Here is a 17,196-nt window from a genome sequence, read left to right on the forward strand (position 1 = left end):
TAATTCTCTCATTTCGGTATCTTCTATTAATGATGGTCTCCACACACAAATATATGGCGTAGACTTCTGCCTGAAATATGCTCATTCCCCTTAGGGATGGAGATCCTGGTCCTGGGTCAAAGATTCCAGCACCTATTTATTCTTGGGTCTTCGAGCCGTCTGTGTACCAATGCAGTGTAGACGGTCTATTACGCCCACATCTTTTCGACGTCAAACTTTCGCCGCGCTGCTTGGGGCATGTTCTTCAAAAGTTAAATTTCCCCCCATTTAAAGATCGATAAGTAAAATCAGAGCATTTTCACATCAATTAGAACACACATAATGCAATTTAGTACCAACTTACTGAAATTGAGAAGCTTAATATAGTACCATTGCCTTTGTTTTTGCTCTCTTTATTCCATTTTACAGTATCGAACGCTTTAAAACCGCAGCGTCGTTTCACCATTTCCGGACTACAGCCATCGACTCTTTATCAGCTGCGCATGGAGGCACATAATGTGGCCGGTGTTTCGCAGGCCGAATTCACATTTGTCACTCTCACCAAGGATGGAGAGCAGCCACCGCCGGAGATAGTGCAGCGCGGTCAACGTGGCACCAACGTTTTCTATGGAAATGTGAATCTATTGATACCGAGCATTGCCACATTGTCGGGCATGATTTGCACAATAGCGCTGGTGGTCATGTGCTATCGACATAGTGAGTACCAAATACACAGACAATTGTACATGTAAACTGCCAGTGGGGTTGGGACGGACAAGACGGAAACGACCGGCCGGTGTCATGTGAATGTAAATGGCTGAGTGGGTCATCATTCTTTGGCACTAACAAAACAAAACAAAAGCAAAACCAACGCAAAACAAACACAATACTACCAGCATTCACAAACAAACAAACAAACCAACAAGCGTACAAACAAAACGGAAAACGTGTGAATGAACTACCGAACTCTGTACGGTTGTTTCTTTGCTGAAGAGTAGGTGGTGGGCGCTGAACAAAAATGGGAGCCCGACGACAATCGTTTGAACAGACAAAACGACTAACTAACTGAATAACCAAACAAATCAATGAACGTAAACGCAAACGTAAATGCCTACAAACATGCCAACACATAAGTGTACATACAAAACTGCTGCAGTTGTACTGCAGGATGAACAGGATGAAGGATACGCATATGCACGTTGGCGGTGGTGCACAGTCGCATGCATGTACGTATTTATGTGGGCCACAATGTCTCACAGCATACATTGAACGTGTATACATACGTCGAGAAAATAAATTTTACGTTGTTACAACAAATTGAATTTTAATTGGCATGACGCCGACCAAATGCTGTGCAGTAAATAACGCAAAGCTTTTACTTTTTGTTGGTGTTAGTCGTGTTATTGCTGCTATTATATTTGATTTTGTTATGTTTTGAATTCCACATGGCGCATTGAATTTACTTCTCTTCCGCCTACATATGTACATATGTACATACATATGCATTCTCTCTCTAACAACAAAATCTATACTCGAACTGCTGCTAAAATTTTCTTTTGATTGTTTTTCGTATAGAACAAGGAAATCGTATACAAAAGGAATCGCTGGAGAATCGTCAGAACTCGGAGGCAGCGCAGCGGGAACGCTATTATGCCACCATTCACAAAGTGTCGATGCAGAATAACGACAAAATTCCTGGTAAGTTATTACTATTGGTTATGTGTTGTTTTTGTTGTTGTTGTTGTGTTCAGTGCGACTTCAGAATGGCCGAAAAGAATGGAAATGGAAATAGCTTGCGGAAAGTGAGTTTTTATATGTACATACTAGGGCATTCAATCCCGGGATTCCGGACACTTTTCCATGTCCCGAAATTCCGGGATTAAAGCTCCAGGATCCCGATATTTTTACTGATTCATTTCAGAAGGTCCATTCTTTTGCAACCGAGCTACAAAAGAACACTCGCTTAATTGACGAAATACACAACACAAACTCGGCTATTTATCTGAGTTGAGCGTTCTTTTTTCGCTCGCTTACCAAAATATGCAGGCAGAATAAAATAAATGTTGAAAACGAAAAAAAATAATAATTTGACATGAAACACGAGAAATACAGAATACCAAAATTTGGATTAAAAGTGAACTTGAGCCATTTGCACTTGGAATTGAATTTCAGGACTTGCCTGAATAACTGTACTTGTTCAAATATTTTGTGCAAGAACTGTGTAATAACGCAAACTATTTTACAGTGGGGCAGAGTTGTTCTTCATTTTACTGTCTTGGCCTTTTTTGGAAAAGGATTTCTGAAAATATGAGTAAATGTTTTCGACAAGTAGCATAGATATTTTAGAATAAAAATATTTAAACATCAAATTACGTACTCTTTTACTAAGGGGCATTATGCTCCCCTAGATCATATCGTCGATCCCTACGAAGAGTAGCACATTTCACTATTCGCATAGAAGACTAGCACATTTCATCACTAGCATGGAAGACTAGCACATTTCGTCACTAGATACGAATAAAGGCGCGCTAGCGTTTCGACGGCGAAAAAAGACGCATACAAAAATTTTACGAAAAAAAGGCGCTTAAGAAAAACTTTGGTGAAGAAAGACGCCTATTCTATTACTTGGCGAAGGACTGTCACTTCAGCACTATTCCCCAAAAACTATTAACGGAATGTAGATACTATTACACCCGCAAACATAGTTGACCGCGAAAATAAGTTTACGTGTCCTTGGCCGTCAAATATTTAAACGCGTCTTTCTTCGCTGTCAACTATGTTAAGAGTCTTTCTTCGCTGAAGTTTTTTATGCGCCTCTTTTCGCTGTCAACTTTTGAGCTTTTGAGAAAAGTAGCACATTTCTGATTTTTTCGTGGAAAAGTAGCAGATTTCACTATTTGCGTGGAAGAGTAACACATTTCAAGTTTTCGCGTGGAAGACTAGCACATTTCAGGGTTTCGCGCGGAAGAGTAGCACATTTCATTATTTGCGTGGAAGAGTAGCACATTTAAGCTTTAAAGTAAATTATAAAAGTATAATTTATATTGAAAATTCAAGTGCTTTTATTATATTTCTATAATTATATTATACAATTTATGAAATTTAGACGGTATATTGCGTTTAGTGATCATTTGCTGAAAATATTTCAATTAAATTAAAGTTCATTTAAAAAAACCTTGTAAGTCCACGCTTAAGTCTTTTGTAGAAATCTAAAAAAAAAAAATTCAACTAATTATCATACAAATTTCCAACTTATTTACTCACAAGTGTAACAATTTTTTTGAGTATGAAGCTTTATAGCCCATTCAATATAAGTATGATAATGTGCAAGTTTCAAGAGTCTTAAAATTACCTTTGACTCTTTTTGTCGCATTTGCTCCCATATAACGAATAAACACAATTTATTTTTATATGGAAGAAAACCGCAACAACGGAAATTTTTAGCCACTTGAAACTTGCATATTACCGCAGTAAAGTTGAAAGGGCTTTAAAACTATATACTCAAAGAATTCTGAGAAAATAAGTTTGAAATTCGGATGAAAATTTTTAGATTTGTTTTTTTTAGTTTTCTACAAAGTTTTACACTTGGGTTTATATGGATTTTTTCAGAGAATGAACTTTATTCTAATGAAAATTCTTAAAAATAAATAAATAAGCATAAGCGGAAAACAATATCACTTTGAAATGAGGTGCTCTTCATATAACTGCATGTACATATGTGTATGTTTCTCGTGTTTATAAATAGATTCCTTGAGGAAGACGCGAATATGGGTCGAAACAAGTAGGAGGAAAATAAACTTTTATTTTATTTGTAATAAACGACCGAAAAGTTCCATACAGAACATTAAACTTTCAGCTTAGTCGAGGAGAAATAATAATAACATACTACTTGTATGCTTGGTTTTTGTACGGCTGCTAGTACATACCACTTTATATGAATTCGCTACTCTTCCACGCGAGAATCTGAAATGGGCTACTTTTCGACGCGAATAATGTAATGTGTCAGTCTTCGGACCGAACAGTGAAACGTGCTAGTCTTCCACGGTAATTTGAGATGTGCTACTCTTCGTTGGGAACGAAGTCCCGGGATTGTTAAAATGCTTCGGGATTATATGCCCCAGTACATTCCATTGAAGGTGCAATTTATTTGGTAGTAATCTCTTTCTTTTCTGAGCGAAAGACGCTCTTATGCGATGGAAAATACTTTGCTTGGTTATGAAGTCACAGTTGGACTTCCGTCAGCGTTTAATTTACCACCGAGCACTCTATTTTACAAACAAATTTATATGCAAACGCTAAATATATACACATGTGGTATCTAAAAGGCGTAAAAATCATCAACTAATGGTGATTCATTTTATTTTCGGGCGGAAGTTCAGTGCGCTATTGTGGGTGGCACTATAAATCAATGGGGGTATTCACCAAATTGAGGAAGTGACCTGGCACTCGAACAAAAGAGGTGATCAGCTCAAACCAACGAATGTTGTCAAAGGTGTTGCTTGAGATAATCAGCTCTTCTTCCCAAGAGCCTGGTCAGCTGCTCAATTTAGTGAATACCCTTCATACAACAATTCTGCTGGAATCCGAGGCAGTTTGACCTAAGTGATAATATTTTTAGCCTTCGGTAGAGACATCACTTCCGTTTGACGTTGTGCTGAAATATTGGTGTCCTTCAAAAGCGTGTTAAAAACTTTTAATTCCACAAATATTTAATGAGTTAAAGGAATTATTACAATATGAGTATCATTCGAAATTAGTTTTAAAAGGCTTTATTTCCGAATTATATTTATATGTGTTGCCACATGTTTAAAAGGTCAAATTCAACTTGAGTTGTGGCAATTTGATAATTGAAATATGTATTGGAATATGGATCTCAGACGAAAGAGATTTAAGAAGGTTTTAGTTTGAAAAAAATGGTTGCCACCTGCGTGAAAAGTTGAAATTATCACAAGTTAAATACAATATTAAAAGATAAGAGTCAAGGGAAAAAGTGTGAAGATAGATTTCTAGGACTGCCGGCGAGCAGGCAAGAGAAGTCTCATCATTTGTCTATTTAAGTATCAGTTCGCTCACAGGGTTCATAACCAGCTGCGCGCGCTATGTAACGTTATCGGTTTAATGCAAGATTATTTTATATATAAATACATATTAACGAGGGAGGTATATTTTAACTTTTAAAGTACAAGATAATCTACGGACATGTAAACCTAGTATAATATGGACAAACAAGGTCAAACATTCTTTTTTTCGGGTATCCAGGCAGCGATTGAGCTTTAGGCTCCGTAAATATCATTTCTAGCCCAATAAAACAATGTAGAGAAAAAGTTATGGGTTTAGCTGGTAGGTATATCGTTGCACTGATATGTGTGCAGGGGCAATCATGACAACCTTGATTTTTAGGGTTAGCGACTTATTATAAGGATGCAAAAGATTCTCCAGGTTGCGGTGTGCCCTATGAATTAACTAGCTACATATAAGCCAACCAATATAAAATTATAAATTATTAAACCAAATGGGAGCATGAATACGAATTTTCTAAATCACTTGCGAAAATATTTCTTATGAACCAATTAACCCACGTTCAAAATTTAAACCAAACAAAAGAAACTTTTTAATAGGGGTTACCACCCGTTTAAATAGTTATATTAAAATTTACTAACAGGTTAAACGAAATTCTACCATTTGATTTGAAGCAACCGAAATTTAAAGAATCTTTTGAAAATGTCTGTAATAGGGTTGGCACCTATTTGAAAGTGGAATTAAAATTAATAAAAAGAAATATTAAAATATGGGTATCAACCTAAAGGCCGGGCCACATAGCACTTACGCGTTGGCTTTGGCGTTGGCGTTGGTTTCAGAACGCACGTTAAAAGTATGCTTGCTACAATGAACGCTTGGCAGCGAATGCTTGGGCCACTAAATTAACATACCAACGGCAGACAAATTAATATTTCATATCAATAATTGCATTAAAAACGATATTTCTTGCCCGCACTTGAATAAAATGGAAAAATATTTCACATATAGTCTGTTCCAATAGCAGTCCGGTTTACAGTAAGTACCTGTAAGTGGGAACACATTTGAGAGAGTAACTGAGCAACTGTTCCTAGTCAGAAGTTACAGGATTTAGTCCGGAGTTTCTTTTCCTGTAAGTTCATGAAAAGAGTCAAACGATCAGCTGATTTGCATGTGCAAGCAAAACCTACCAGCGGTGAAAGCAAAGTACCTTATATTTGTAAAAAAATGGAAGTAAACAACGAAATGTTTGAATATGTATAGATTTTAATAATTATTTAGAGATATTTCAGCTAAATCAGTGTTATACAAATGACATGTAAACAAACCGACTGACGTTTTTACAGGAAATAGTGCTTTTTGCGTTCCTATGCACTTCTGCATCTGTTCTCCTTTTACTCTCATTTGAGAGAGTAAAATTGTAGTTTGACAGTTCCACAGGTTTTAGTCCGAAGTTCAAAGGAACAGACTAATAGTTTTATTTATTTGCAACAGCTGGCGAGCGACGCATGCGAAAAGTTGAGATTTGGCCATCTTTTTGCTTTGTGTTGGCGTGAGCATTGTCGAATTTTGGCTAAGTGGACGGCTGCATTTGAATTCATGTATTCATAGTCAGCTGTTGAAGCGACGCCAACGCCAACGCAACGCCAAAGTTCTATGTGGACGGGCCTTAAGAGGATATATTTCGAAGATATTTTCGAAACTGTTCGCCACTCGTTAAAAGCCAAATTCAATTTAACCAATAACTGAAATGAGTTATTGCAATACGGATGTGAAACGAAAGAAATTTTCGAAAGTATTTTTTAAAAGGGTTGCCACCTATTTAATTTAAATCTTACCAATAAGTTAAAGGAAATAATGTCTACAATGTGGAAAAAGGCTTAAGAAAACTTTGTTTTTAAGATAGTTTTGAAACGGGTGCCACCTTTACAAGAAAGCCTTGCATCCAAGCGATTATTTTCAATCGAAATATCTTTCGTCTTCTCATCAAGTTATTTTGAAAGCATTGTATAAAGCATGGAGGAATTATACCAGGTGAAGTAATTAGAGCGAGGAGAAAGATTCTAACACTGTCTTATTACAAAATTTGCCTATAAAGTTTGACTATAAAGCTCGGAACACTTTGACGACTGCAACTTCACGACGTAACGACAGCGACATCATTTTGTCGACAAATGTCGCCTTGAAGCCAGCTTCTTAAACATTTTGAAGACCTCAGCGACATAGCAAATAGCTGATATTAAAGTTTTACATTTTGGTATATTTATTTCACAAATTGTGTATTTTTATTTAAGTAAATAAGAAAAACATGAACAATCAAGAATATGTGATTAATTTTGCGACAATTTAACTTTGCAGCACTACATCTACTCATTGTCGCCGGCAAAATTAGAAATAGATTTAATTTGGCGACGTCGACAATTGCAGTCCTGCAGCCAAGATGTCGTGCTGTCGTCAAAATAATTGTGTCCGTAAGAACGTGTGTATTTAAAATTTGACAGATGCTGCTTGTCGCTTGCCGTCGTCAAAGTGTTCCGAGCTTAAGGCAGCCGAATGTCGGAAAATAAAGCGAGAAAGCTGTTTTATTATTTCGCCTGTTTATTGCGCCATGTGTGTAAGATACTTTACACGTTTTCCAAATTTAAATTAATTTATGCTATTTCGAATGCCGATTTTGGTTTTTCAAAAATTTTCAAATTTAATTAAGCGCCTAATTCGGATAACGGCCAACTGTTGAAAAATTTAATTCGCATTTTTCTCAGGTGCTGATATCCTAAAACTGTTTTTATTTATGTGCTTCTTTTTAATCAAACTTTATAATTAAACAGAGGTTGAACTTTTTCATAGGTGGTAACCCTCTTCAAAAATATTTTAGAGATAAAGCTTCTCTGAATCTCTCTCATTTGATACCCTTGAACTTGTTAGTTAAATTGATGTTGAGTTTCCAAACATGTGGCAACCCGCTTCAAAAATATTTTCGAAAAAATCTGTTTTAACCCTTTCATTTACTTAATTGCCATTTAAGATATTTGATTTTATTTGCTAATGAAATTAATTTTGACCTTCAAAACAGGTGACAACCATCTTAAAAAATATTTTCAAAATAGAGCTTTCTTTCTCGTTTGCCATCCCCATTACCATATTTCATTTAACTTGTAATTTAAATTGATTTTAACATTTTAAGCAGATGGCAAACGTGCTTTTGTTCGACGCCGTAATTATTGTTATATTTTGCTTAGCCTATTAATTAATTGCATTTAACTTTTAAAAAAGGTGTCAAATCTAATTAAGAGTATCCTTTATGCTAACTCAGGTCACACCTTGTCTACGTGCTAAGCTTCATTCCAATCCATTCAGCCGATTTTGTCTGATTGAGTAACAAGTATCCTAATATCTAAACATACGAACTTTCACATTTATTATATTAGTAAAATTACCTCCCCGCCGGCCTTTGTGGTGTAGTGGTAAGCAGTACGCGCTTTCACTCATCAGCCCCTGGAATCAAGCCCTGGTTAAAGTAACATCCCAAAAAAATATAGAAAAAGGTTTTTTCTTAACAGTGGTTGTCCCTCGACAGGCAATGACAAACCTCCGAGTGGATTTCTGCCATGAAAAACAGCTTCTCATAAAAATACAATCGCCGTTCGGAGTCGGCGTAAAACGTAGGTCCCTCCGGAGGAGAAGCTCGGCCAAACACTAACATATGTGTAAGCGCCAATCTATTATTATTATTATTAAAATTACCTCCCGCTGAGAGGTGCATGTCCCCGTATTATGTACGTATGTATAGCAGATGTATATTGTCGCTTAAACAATATCTGAACAAAGCTATCTATATATGTACATAAGTTCATGCAAGTATGCATGTGCTCATGTTTAGCGTTCACCTTAGTTTAATATAAATATATGTTTATTCGTGTATACTTATTCCTGCCCTTGTCAAAGTGCAGTGACATTACTCACCGCTAATGCCAATTAAATAAATCACAGCGCCTCACCACCAACAATCACAACAACGCCCTCCCAACGTTTCAACAGCAAAGAAAGCAACGCAATGTCAAAGCCATTTCCATTTCCATTTCCATTCCAATTATTTACTAATTAGTGTCGTTTGCTGTTTGTTATAGGTGCCTCTTTATATATTACAGCTATGTGTGTGCCTATGTGTATGTATGTCATTGACTTTTTTTTCTCCTTCCTCTCTTTTTTTCTTCCTTCTACAAACAGAGACATCCGAGGATATTTCACCGTATGCCACATTTCAATTATCCGAGACGGGAAACATGTCACAGCCACATCATGCCGGTCCAGCTAATACGCTTTTGCATTCCTTTATGTATCACGAGCGTGCCTTGACCGAGGGTTGCTCGTCACCACCACCCGCAGCGGTATTAAAACCAACCCAACACCAAAATCACCACCATCACCTGAATTATCATTACAACCACAATCAACGTCCAACTAAGACAAACTATAATCATTATCAGACCTCGCCATTTCATAATATCGTGCGTTTAATTTCTTATCTGTTTTTATTTAGATTTTGTTTGTAATTTGTGTTGTTGTTGTTTGAAATCATAAATGCTTTTAAATATCTAGAGTGCTAGAAAAGAATTGACTTAGTCCGTTTTTTTTTTTAATTTTCGTAAGGCGCATAATTGTAGTCGAAAGAAAGTTGATTTATTGGTAGGCAAAGAAGCGTTTTTGTCAGGGAAGTCTATTACGCACTAGCGCAAGTTACGTCTTCCGCTAAATACTTTGATAACATTGTGGTATACTGAAACTGTCTTATTCGTTAGTGAAGTTAATAAATGTTGGTTGCGCAGTGATGCGCAGAGAGAGCTTTTACTCTGAACTAGGGTTGCCAATTATACTATTTATCCGGACTGCGTACTATATACTGATGGAAAAAAATATAATATGCCGAAATATTATATTTCTTTATTTATAAATATTAATAAATTTCTGTAATCTGTAAGAAGGAATGTATATTAAAATGGATGAGCTTTTACCTGAAGTAAAAATATTGAGAAAAAAAATAAATCTTTAATATAAAAGGTCATACTTAGTTTATTTATAGAACCACAGATCAAAAATTTCAACATTAAAAAAAGAATCAGTTACCAAATTTACTTAAAATTATTTCGTTCCTGCTCTCTATTCCTGCAACTTCGGCATTCACAGAAAGAGTTTTTTCTATTATGAATGTCAAATGGCGAGATGAGAGAAACCTAGCGACTATCTCACTAATAAAAATGAACTTTTGATTTATATTAGTTTAAATATTGATTGCTAAGAAAGAAAAAAGGTGTACACTTAAAAACCATTTTATTTTTTTTCTTTTAAATATAATACCATATTTATTTGAAGTGTACTATATTTTTTCAGATTTTTTTTCAAAATGTACAATAACTTTCTTAGAAAATGTTGGCAACCCTACTTTGAACATGCCTATATGAAATGTAAAAAAGCTCTAAATTGCAGTTTAGGAGCAACATAATCATACGGATATCCTCCGTACAAAAACATTTATGAACAAAAGCATTTAATCAGCAATTATTATTTTTTTAATATATCAAACAATGTTCAGAAACCTTATTGTGCTATATGATGTAAGGCGACAAATAATGGGATTTTAATGTAAATAGGTTTATTCGTGAATTCAGTTAACTCCGGTTATGCGCCACTAACTTGTAGACGCGGTAGAGAACAGTTTTCTTGACTAAACGACTCTTAATAACCTCAATGGGGTTCTTAAAGTTCTGTTTGCTAAAGTTGTTAAAAGTAGCTTTTTCAGTAGCTGTTTACTTTCAGGGCCATCATAGCTTAATTAGTTTTAGCGCCGTTTTCTCGAACAGCTTTTAAAATTTGACTGTGTACCTTTAAACAAAAATTTTCTTCTAAAAATGTGTGTTTGTGTTTCAGATGTATTCTAAAAGCTACTTTAGAAAACGGACTTTAAATCTTCACATTTTTCTAATTTTCCTTAGTACCATTTTTTTTTTTTAAGTAAGTTTATGTAAACAAAGATATCGAATACTGAAATCATATAGTGTTGATATCACTTAAATACTAAGAAGCTCCTCCGCTCACTGCCTATACTTTAGTATAATAATTTAATTTTCCTCAACTTACTGCTTTCAACTATTAAGTATATTTGGCAAATTTTTATTATAATTTTTTTCTTTTTATTTTTTTTTCTTTGTAAGTTGCTAATCCTCCATCCTCGCTCGCTTCGCTCTCATACCATGCGTACCTGCTGGTTAAATTTTAATTGACTTTTACATTTTCTCGCTTTGTTTTCCATTTCACATGAATTCGCACGTGCTTGTTTGCTACTTGATGTTGTTTGCTATCCAATTAGTCTTCGAAGAATCGTCGCCGTCATTCGCGGAAAACTGAGCCAGAGAGTGAGGAGTCCGAATCGGATCAGGATCAATTGACGTCAAGTCGTACGGAGTCATCCAATCAGCATGAGGGAAAAATAAAGCATAGTAAGTTTTGTTGTTATGTTTTTTTTTTTGCATTTTATCTTAACAACTTTTTAATCCCGCTGGCACAAAAAATTTGTTGGCATGAGATTTTACACTACATCCACACATTTTTGATTTATATGTATACTATACACACTTTGTTTTTATAGATAAATAAATACATAAGTATGTACAGATGTAAGTATTTAATGAAATGTGATGAACTTGTTTAATGAAAATCTAAGCTGTAAAATACATAGTTCGAAACCAACAGTATTCTCATTACTACATACACAGATACCCGGGTCTTTAAAAAACACAGCTGGGCAACGTTTGCCCAGCAGCCGACTGTGCGTCATAGTCGCGTATACACGCACGCTCTGCTTGAGAAGGCAGCGAAAGCTTCATTCAACTGCACGACTTCCCAGTAGAAATCGCTATATGCTTGCTATATGAGTGAATTAGTGTGAACAATTCATGCGTAGTCATGAATTTCCACGAATAAATTCAAATTATAGCGAATTGCAAGCGAATATACGTTGTCGTTGTTTTAAGTACATTTCTTGATAAATTTGAAGTCAAATTTTTGCAATATTTTCAGTATTGTAAAAAAATGTTAGTGAACGGATATGTTGCGCGATACTATTTTCAGCACAAACGGGCTTTTACAAGTTATGCAATTGCATCTGTAAGTGATACTTGTTTGTATGTCCCCTTATATTAAAATGTCTGAGAAAAGTAGCATTTACACATGGGGATCTTGTAAGAATGCTTTATGCATTTTTGCATGTTTGAAACATTAATACAGCCATATGCATACAGCAGTAGTACAAGTGTATGATTAAGGTACGCATACGCTCTGAGAAACCACGCGTGTTAAATGGAAATGAAGGTTCATTTATACTGGCATGTATAAGCAACAGCAAGCTCATGCCGCCAACAGCGGTGTTGTATGCTTAAGATTTCTACTGGGTTGTTCGCACGCACAAAGTGATATCAATTGCACGCACACAATGCTCTGCTGAGGCTGCCCACCTCTGTTCTAAAACGATGTGACTTGTCAGCAGATCTACGCCTAGAATATTTCTCCTCTGTTCAGCGTAAGGATCTCCCGCGCTCTTTCCAAAAAAAGTAAAGTCGGAATTTTCAAGCTCTTACCCCCTAAGATTGCTCTATACCGAAAAAATTATAGCCATGTTTTTCTTTTTGAAATAAAGAAATATTTATTTAAATTCTCTAGTATTAAAAAATACTAAAACTAACAATTGGGTATTATTATTGGAAGTCTCCTGAAGAGAAACAGAGTCTTCCAAATTGCTTGTGAACAAATTGTGGAGCTTTAAGAGCACATGCCTGCCATAGAAAATATCAATTGTTTGAATGCTAATGCCCATATCCGTAAAAACAAGGGTGGTCCAAAATTAATGTGATAAAATTAAACTGGAAATCAATAAATATTTAGAGGTCGCTAAAATTTACGCATGCATTTTATATGGGGGAAAAATATTTTTCGTAGAAATGATATACCATCCTTGAGAATCAATATTTTGCAATCAGCACACTCTCTTTCTGCTCAGGAGACTTCAAGCAATAATAATTCCAAAAATTTTATTTTAACATTTTTTAATACTAACGATTTTTTATTGGCTTCTATTGCATTTTTTGGGGGTTTTTGGGTACCCAAAAAAAAATAGTTAATCTTAAAAAATAGTTAAAGAAACAATTGGCTATTATTTCTTGTAGTCTCCTAAAGAGAAACAGAGATTGAAAAATATAGATTTTGAAGAATTCTTAACCATTTCTACGAAAAGTTTTTACCTTCCCCCATATAAAATTCATGGAAACTTTGAGCGCTTTGAGCGAACTCTAAATTTTTTATGATTTAAAAAAAAAACAAGCGTATATTTTTTTCGATACAGAATATTTCTCAGGGGTAAGGGCATTAAAATTCCGCCTTAACTTTCCTTGGGCTCTAACACCCAACATCTTCCTGTATAGCTTGAAACACGAAGATATAAACTGGAAAGCGAATGGACATTTTTTTGTCCGGAGGCACGCCCTATACGACTTTATTATCCGATACGGATCCGCTAGTATATAACCGAATAGAGTCAACCGCTCTCGGAACTTTCTGGGTCCTTTGCTCTCTGCTAGAGACTTCTACTTCGAACACTTTTCGAACGTTTTTATTGGCGAGTGGTTATTTTTTCGTCAAGTGAAGGTGCTATGTACCACAAAAATTCTCTAGCTGGATCACTTTCGTGGTCTTACCGGGACAATTTTGTATTCGCATAACGTCTATCGGCAATACGTTTAGCAGCACGCTCATTGGTTTCGTGGGTGTAATTGCAGTCCGCCACTGATCCAAAGTAGAGTTGTTCTTTGCGTCTTTTGTGGTTGAAGGGTGTTTGGTTTCTTAGCAAAAATAACCCGCCTGACGTACACTCACTATAATAGTGTTGGGCTGCAGCGTTGCCATTTTAGCCGTTTCCGGCTAGATTTAGCCGGTTTTGATAGCAACTAGCCGGAGAAAATTCGATCTAGCCGGCAGCCGATTTGTTAGCCGGTTTGTAAAAAAAAGTTAGCCGTTTTTAGCCGATTTTACTATTTGCCTAATTTTCAGGTGCAAAATGTAAACAAGTTGTTCGAAAGCAATAATGCAGACCCAATGAAGATTTTTAATGAACTCAATGTTTTACTTTCGCTTCTATGCTCCCTAGTGGTTATTAGCGCGGACACATTTGATCCTATATGCTCCCCGTTGGAACCATACCTTGCTCCATTTCCTCAGTTTTATCACAGTTTTGAAGAGTATTTAAAAACAAAAGTAAGCACAAACGCTTTTGACCGCGAAGCCGAGAAAATAATTCGAGAAAATGGTCGCTATTTTATTATCACTTTAATAAAGGAATCACGCCAACGCCTTCCTACAAATATTGCCACACTAAAAAAATTGACTTTTTTCGGTTGGAAATGCATTAAGAGTAATTAAACCAAGAGTATTTGTTCAACAAAAACACAAATATAATGCCGACGAAATAACATCCATAGAGATGCAATGGCAACGGTTAACGTTACATACCTGGAGTAATTTAGACTCAACTGTAAAATTTTGGGCCGAAGTTTATCAATTTCGAAATGCCCTAGGAGAAAACCTTTTTGCTGACCTTTGCAACCTAGTTTTTAGTTTTCTTGTTTTGCCTATAAGTAATGCAGAAGTAGAGCGAATATTTAGTTCAATGAATATAATAAAAACTAAGCAAAGAAATCCAATGTGCGTTAAAACGTTAAACGCTATTTTATATATAAGATACGGTTTAAAACGTGAAGAAAAATGCTGCCATAATTTTACTGTAGATGACGATCTCTTAAAATTAATGAATTCAGGTGATATATACAATAGTGATTCATTTGATGATGAGGAATATACACTCGATATAAATTAATGGTGTTAACTAGTCTTTCGTTTCTTGCGATTTTTTTAAATAAAGCATGTGGATTTTCACTAAAACATTTTAGCCGTTTTTTGCCAGAGTCTATGTGAAATTTCACTAAAACATTTTAGCCGTTTTGAGCCGCTTTTTTTTTGCCAATTTAGCCGGTCGGCCCAAAAAGTTCTGGCAACACTGTTGGGCTGTTTCGATTGCACCTTTCCGCAATATGTTTGTGCATATGTAGCTTTGGCACAGTGTTTGTAGAAAATAGGCCAGGCTATCTTCTCATGGAAGAGAATTTCTTTTATTATGTTTAAAGTTCATAAAGTGCTGCTCCAAGGTTTTCCCCCTCGTATTTGTCCGCATGCCATCGCAACCCTGTAGGCATCCTGGGACTCTTTGGAAATCCGGATAGTACCTTACTTGACTCCGGCACGCATTTCACGTTGCTACGTTTCTTCGTGAGGTTCTTAACGCTTTTCTTAAGCTATTTTTATCGCTCGCTAGGATCTATTTGTAAGCTTTGTGTTTTTTTATAAATCTGTGTTCGTATGGAAAAGTAGCTTATGTCGAAAGGCTGGCTTTAGTATAAATCGGCATTCGCAGCATACGATTGCGAATGACTCACTGGCGGTGAGCTGTTGTAGAACTTTTGGCAAATAAACGTGCAAGAAGTAGTTCCGATACTAGCAAGTCAATATTCTTATTAAGTCTCATCAAAAAATTCCTTGCCGTTTAAAGAGTAAAGGGAATGCCGCATTATACTAAAGCCAGCCTTTCGACATAAGCTACTTTTCCATATGAACACAGAAATTTTTGAATCTTATTTTCTTAATTGTTTTCATTAAATTTTTAGATCTTCTTTTAAGGCTGTCTGCAATTTTAAAGAAAAACTAAAAATGGAGAATAAGAAATGGAAAAGAAATTCTCTCTATCAGAACTTCTTAAATCAGTGTGCAGCTTTTAAGAAAAAAATGCTCGTATATTTGTCGATGGTCCTGTGCAATAACGACACAATTCAAAATTCAAAAAACAGAAACTGTTACTACTGTTAAGTGGCTCATGCCTCCTCCTTACTTTTGTAATCCTTACTGCTTACCTTAGTAAGGCATGGAAATTGATTAGGACAAAAATTAGAGACAAGACCAACTTAAGTAGTAACAGTTTTTGTTTTTTGAATTTTGAATTGCGTCGTTATTGTACAGGACCATCGTTATTTCTTCAAGAAAACTTACAGCAACCGCAAAGTACTTTTCCTAGTAACAGAAATAATGAAACAATTTTCTTGTAAGTTTTCTTGAGAACTGCATACGGCCCTTTAAGAAGCAAAAAACATATATTTTTTGCGTTTCATTTTTTAGAACCTAATGTAAGAAATACATGAATTCTTTTTTAAATTATATTTTTAACCGACTTCACAAAAAGGAGGAGGTTATCAATTCGTCGCAATATATATATATATATATATATTTTATGTATGTTGCCGCATAACTTTGGACCACGTTTACCGATTTCAATAATTCTTTTTTTAGAGGAAAGATGCTACCGGACAGGTGGTTCCATATTAAGTTGGTTTAAATCCGATCGTCGTATGAAGAAACTAACGATAATCTGAAGTTTTGATATGAGAATTGAAGTCGGTTTCGTGTTTTGCTTAAAAATCAATTTAATTTAATTTTCCTTTTTATATTAAAAAAATTTAAACCTATTTAGTATTTGGCTTTGTTAGCCTAAGTGCCTCCATCGAAGCTCCCTCTTTTTCTGCCGTGACCCAAGGCTCTACTGGGATTGATTGCCGCATCTCGCATATTTCCAAAGCAAACAAACGAAATGAAATTGTCTGTTTCAAAACAAACGAAATCTAAAATTAAAATTTGCAAATAATACTTTTCATTTTACAAAACGAGTTCATCACAGTTCCTTACTTATACACAGCAGTTTCCTTTTGCAAACCACAATCACTTCCATGGTTCAATATTAAGAGACTTTCGATTTTCTTTGTAGTGTTATTCACCATAGATCATCACAGTTCGTAGTTGTACCTTCCCGAACCAATGTTGTACCTTATCCACAAAAAGTGTGTTGTAATTTCGAAAATTTAGAATTCACTTAACTGTAACAAAAAACTCTTTTGCTATTATTTGATTTGCGAAAAAATATATTTTCATATTTTCTGCATTCTCTTCACAGACTCTAAAAAAATGCAACATTTTCTAAATCACAACATATCGAAAACATATCTGTAGTACCAAATGCAGGCAAACGGCCTCATAGCAAAATACGTACAACAACTA

The 17,196-nt window shown here is 35.4% G+C and overlaps 1 protein-coding gene across 2 annotated transcripts in view; it reads left to right on the forward strand.

The window, feature by feature from the left end:
• LOC118745939 (Down syndrome cell adhesion molecule-like protein Dscam2) overlaps positions 1–17,160 on the forward strand; it is a 274,465-nt gene extending 257,305 nt beyond the window's left edge. For both annotated transcript variants that reach the window (XM_036479605.1, XM_036479606.1), the window contains exons 16-20: positions 409–696; positions 1,555–1,677; positions 9,223–9,503; positions 11,360–11,489; positions 17,093–17,160. In XM_036479605.1, coding sequence (XP_036335498.1) covers positions 409–696; positions 1,555–1,677; positions 9,223–9,503; positions 11,360–11,489; positions 17,093–17,148 — 878 coding nt within the window. In that variant the 3' untranslated portion in view covers positions 17,149–17,160. The remainder of the gene's footprint in view (positions 1–408; positions 697–1,554; positions 1,678–9,222; positions 9,504–11,359; positions 11,490–17,092) is intronic.
• The last annotated feature ends 36 nt before the right edge of the window (positions 17,161–17,196 follow it).

The sequence above is a fragment of the Rhagoletis pomonella genome, unplaced genomic scaffold (assembly GCF_013731165.1).
Source record: "Rhagoletis pomonella isolate Grant_MI unplaced genomic scaffold, Rhpom_1.0 Rhpom_scaffold_00010, whole genome shotgun sequence".
Taxonomy (NCBI): domain Eukaryota; kingdom Metazoa; phylum Arthropoda; class Insecta; order Diptera; family Tephritidae; genus Rhagoletis; species Rhagoletis pomonella.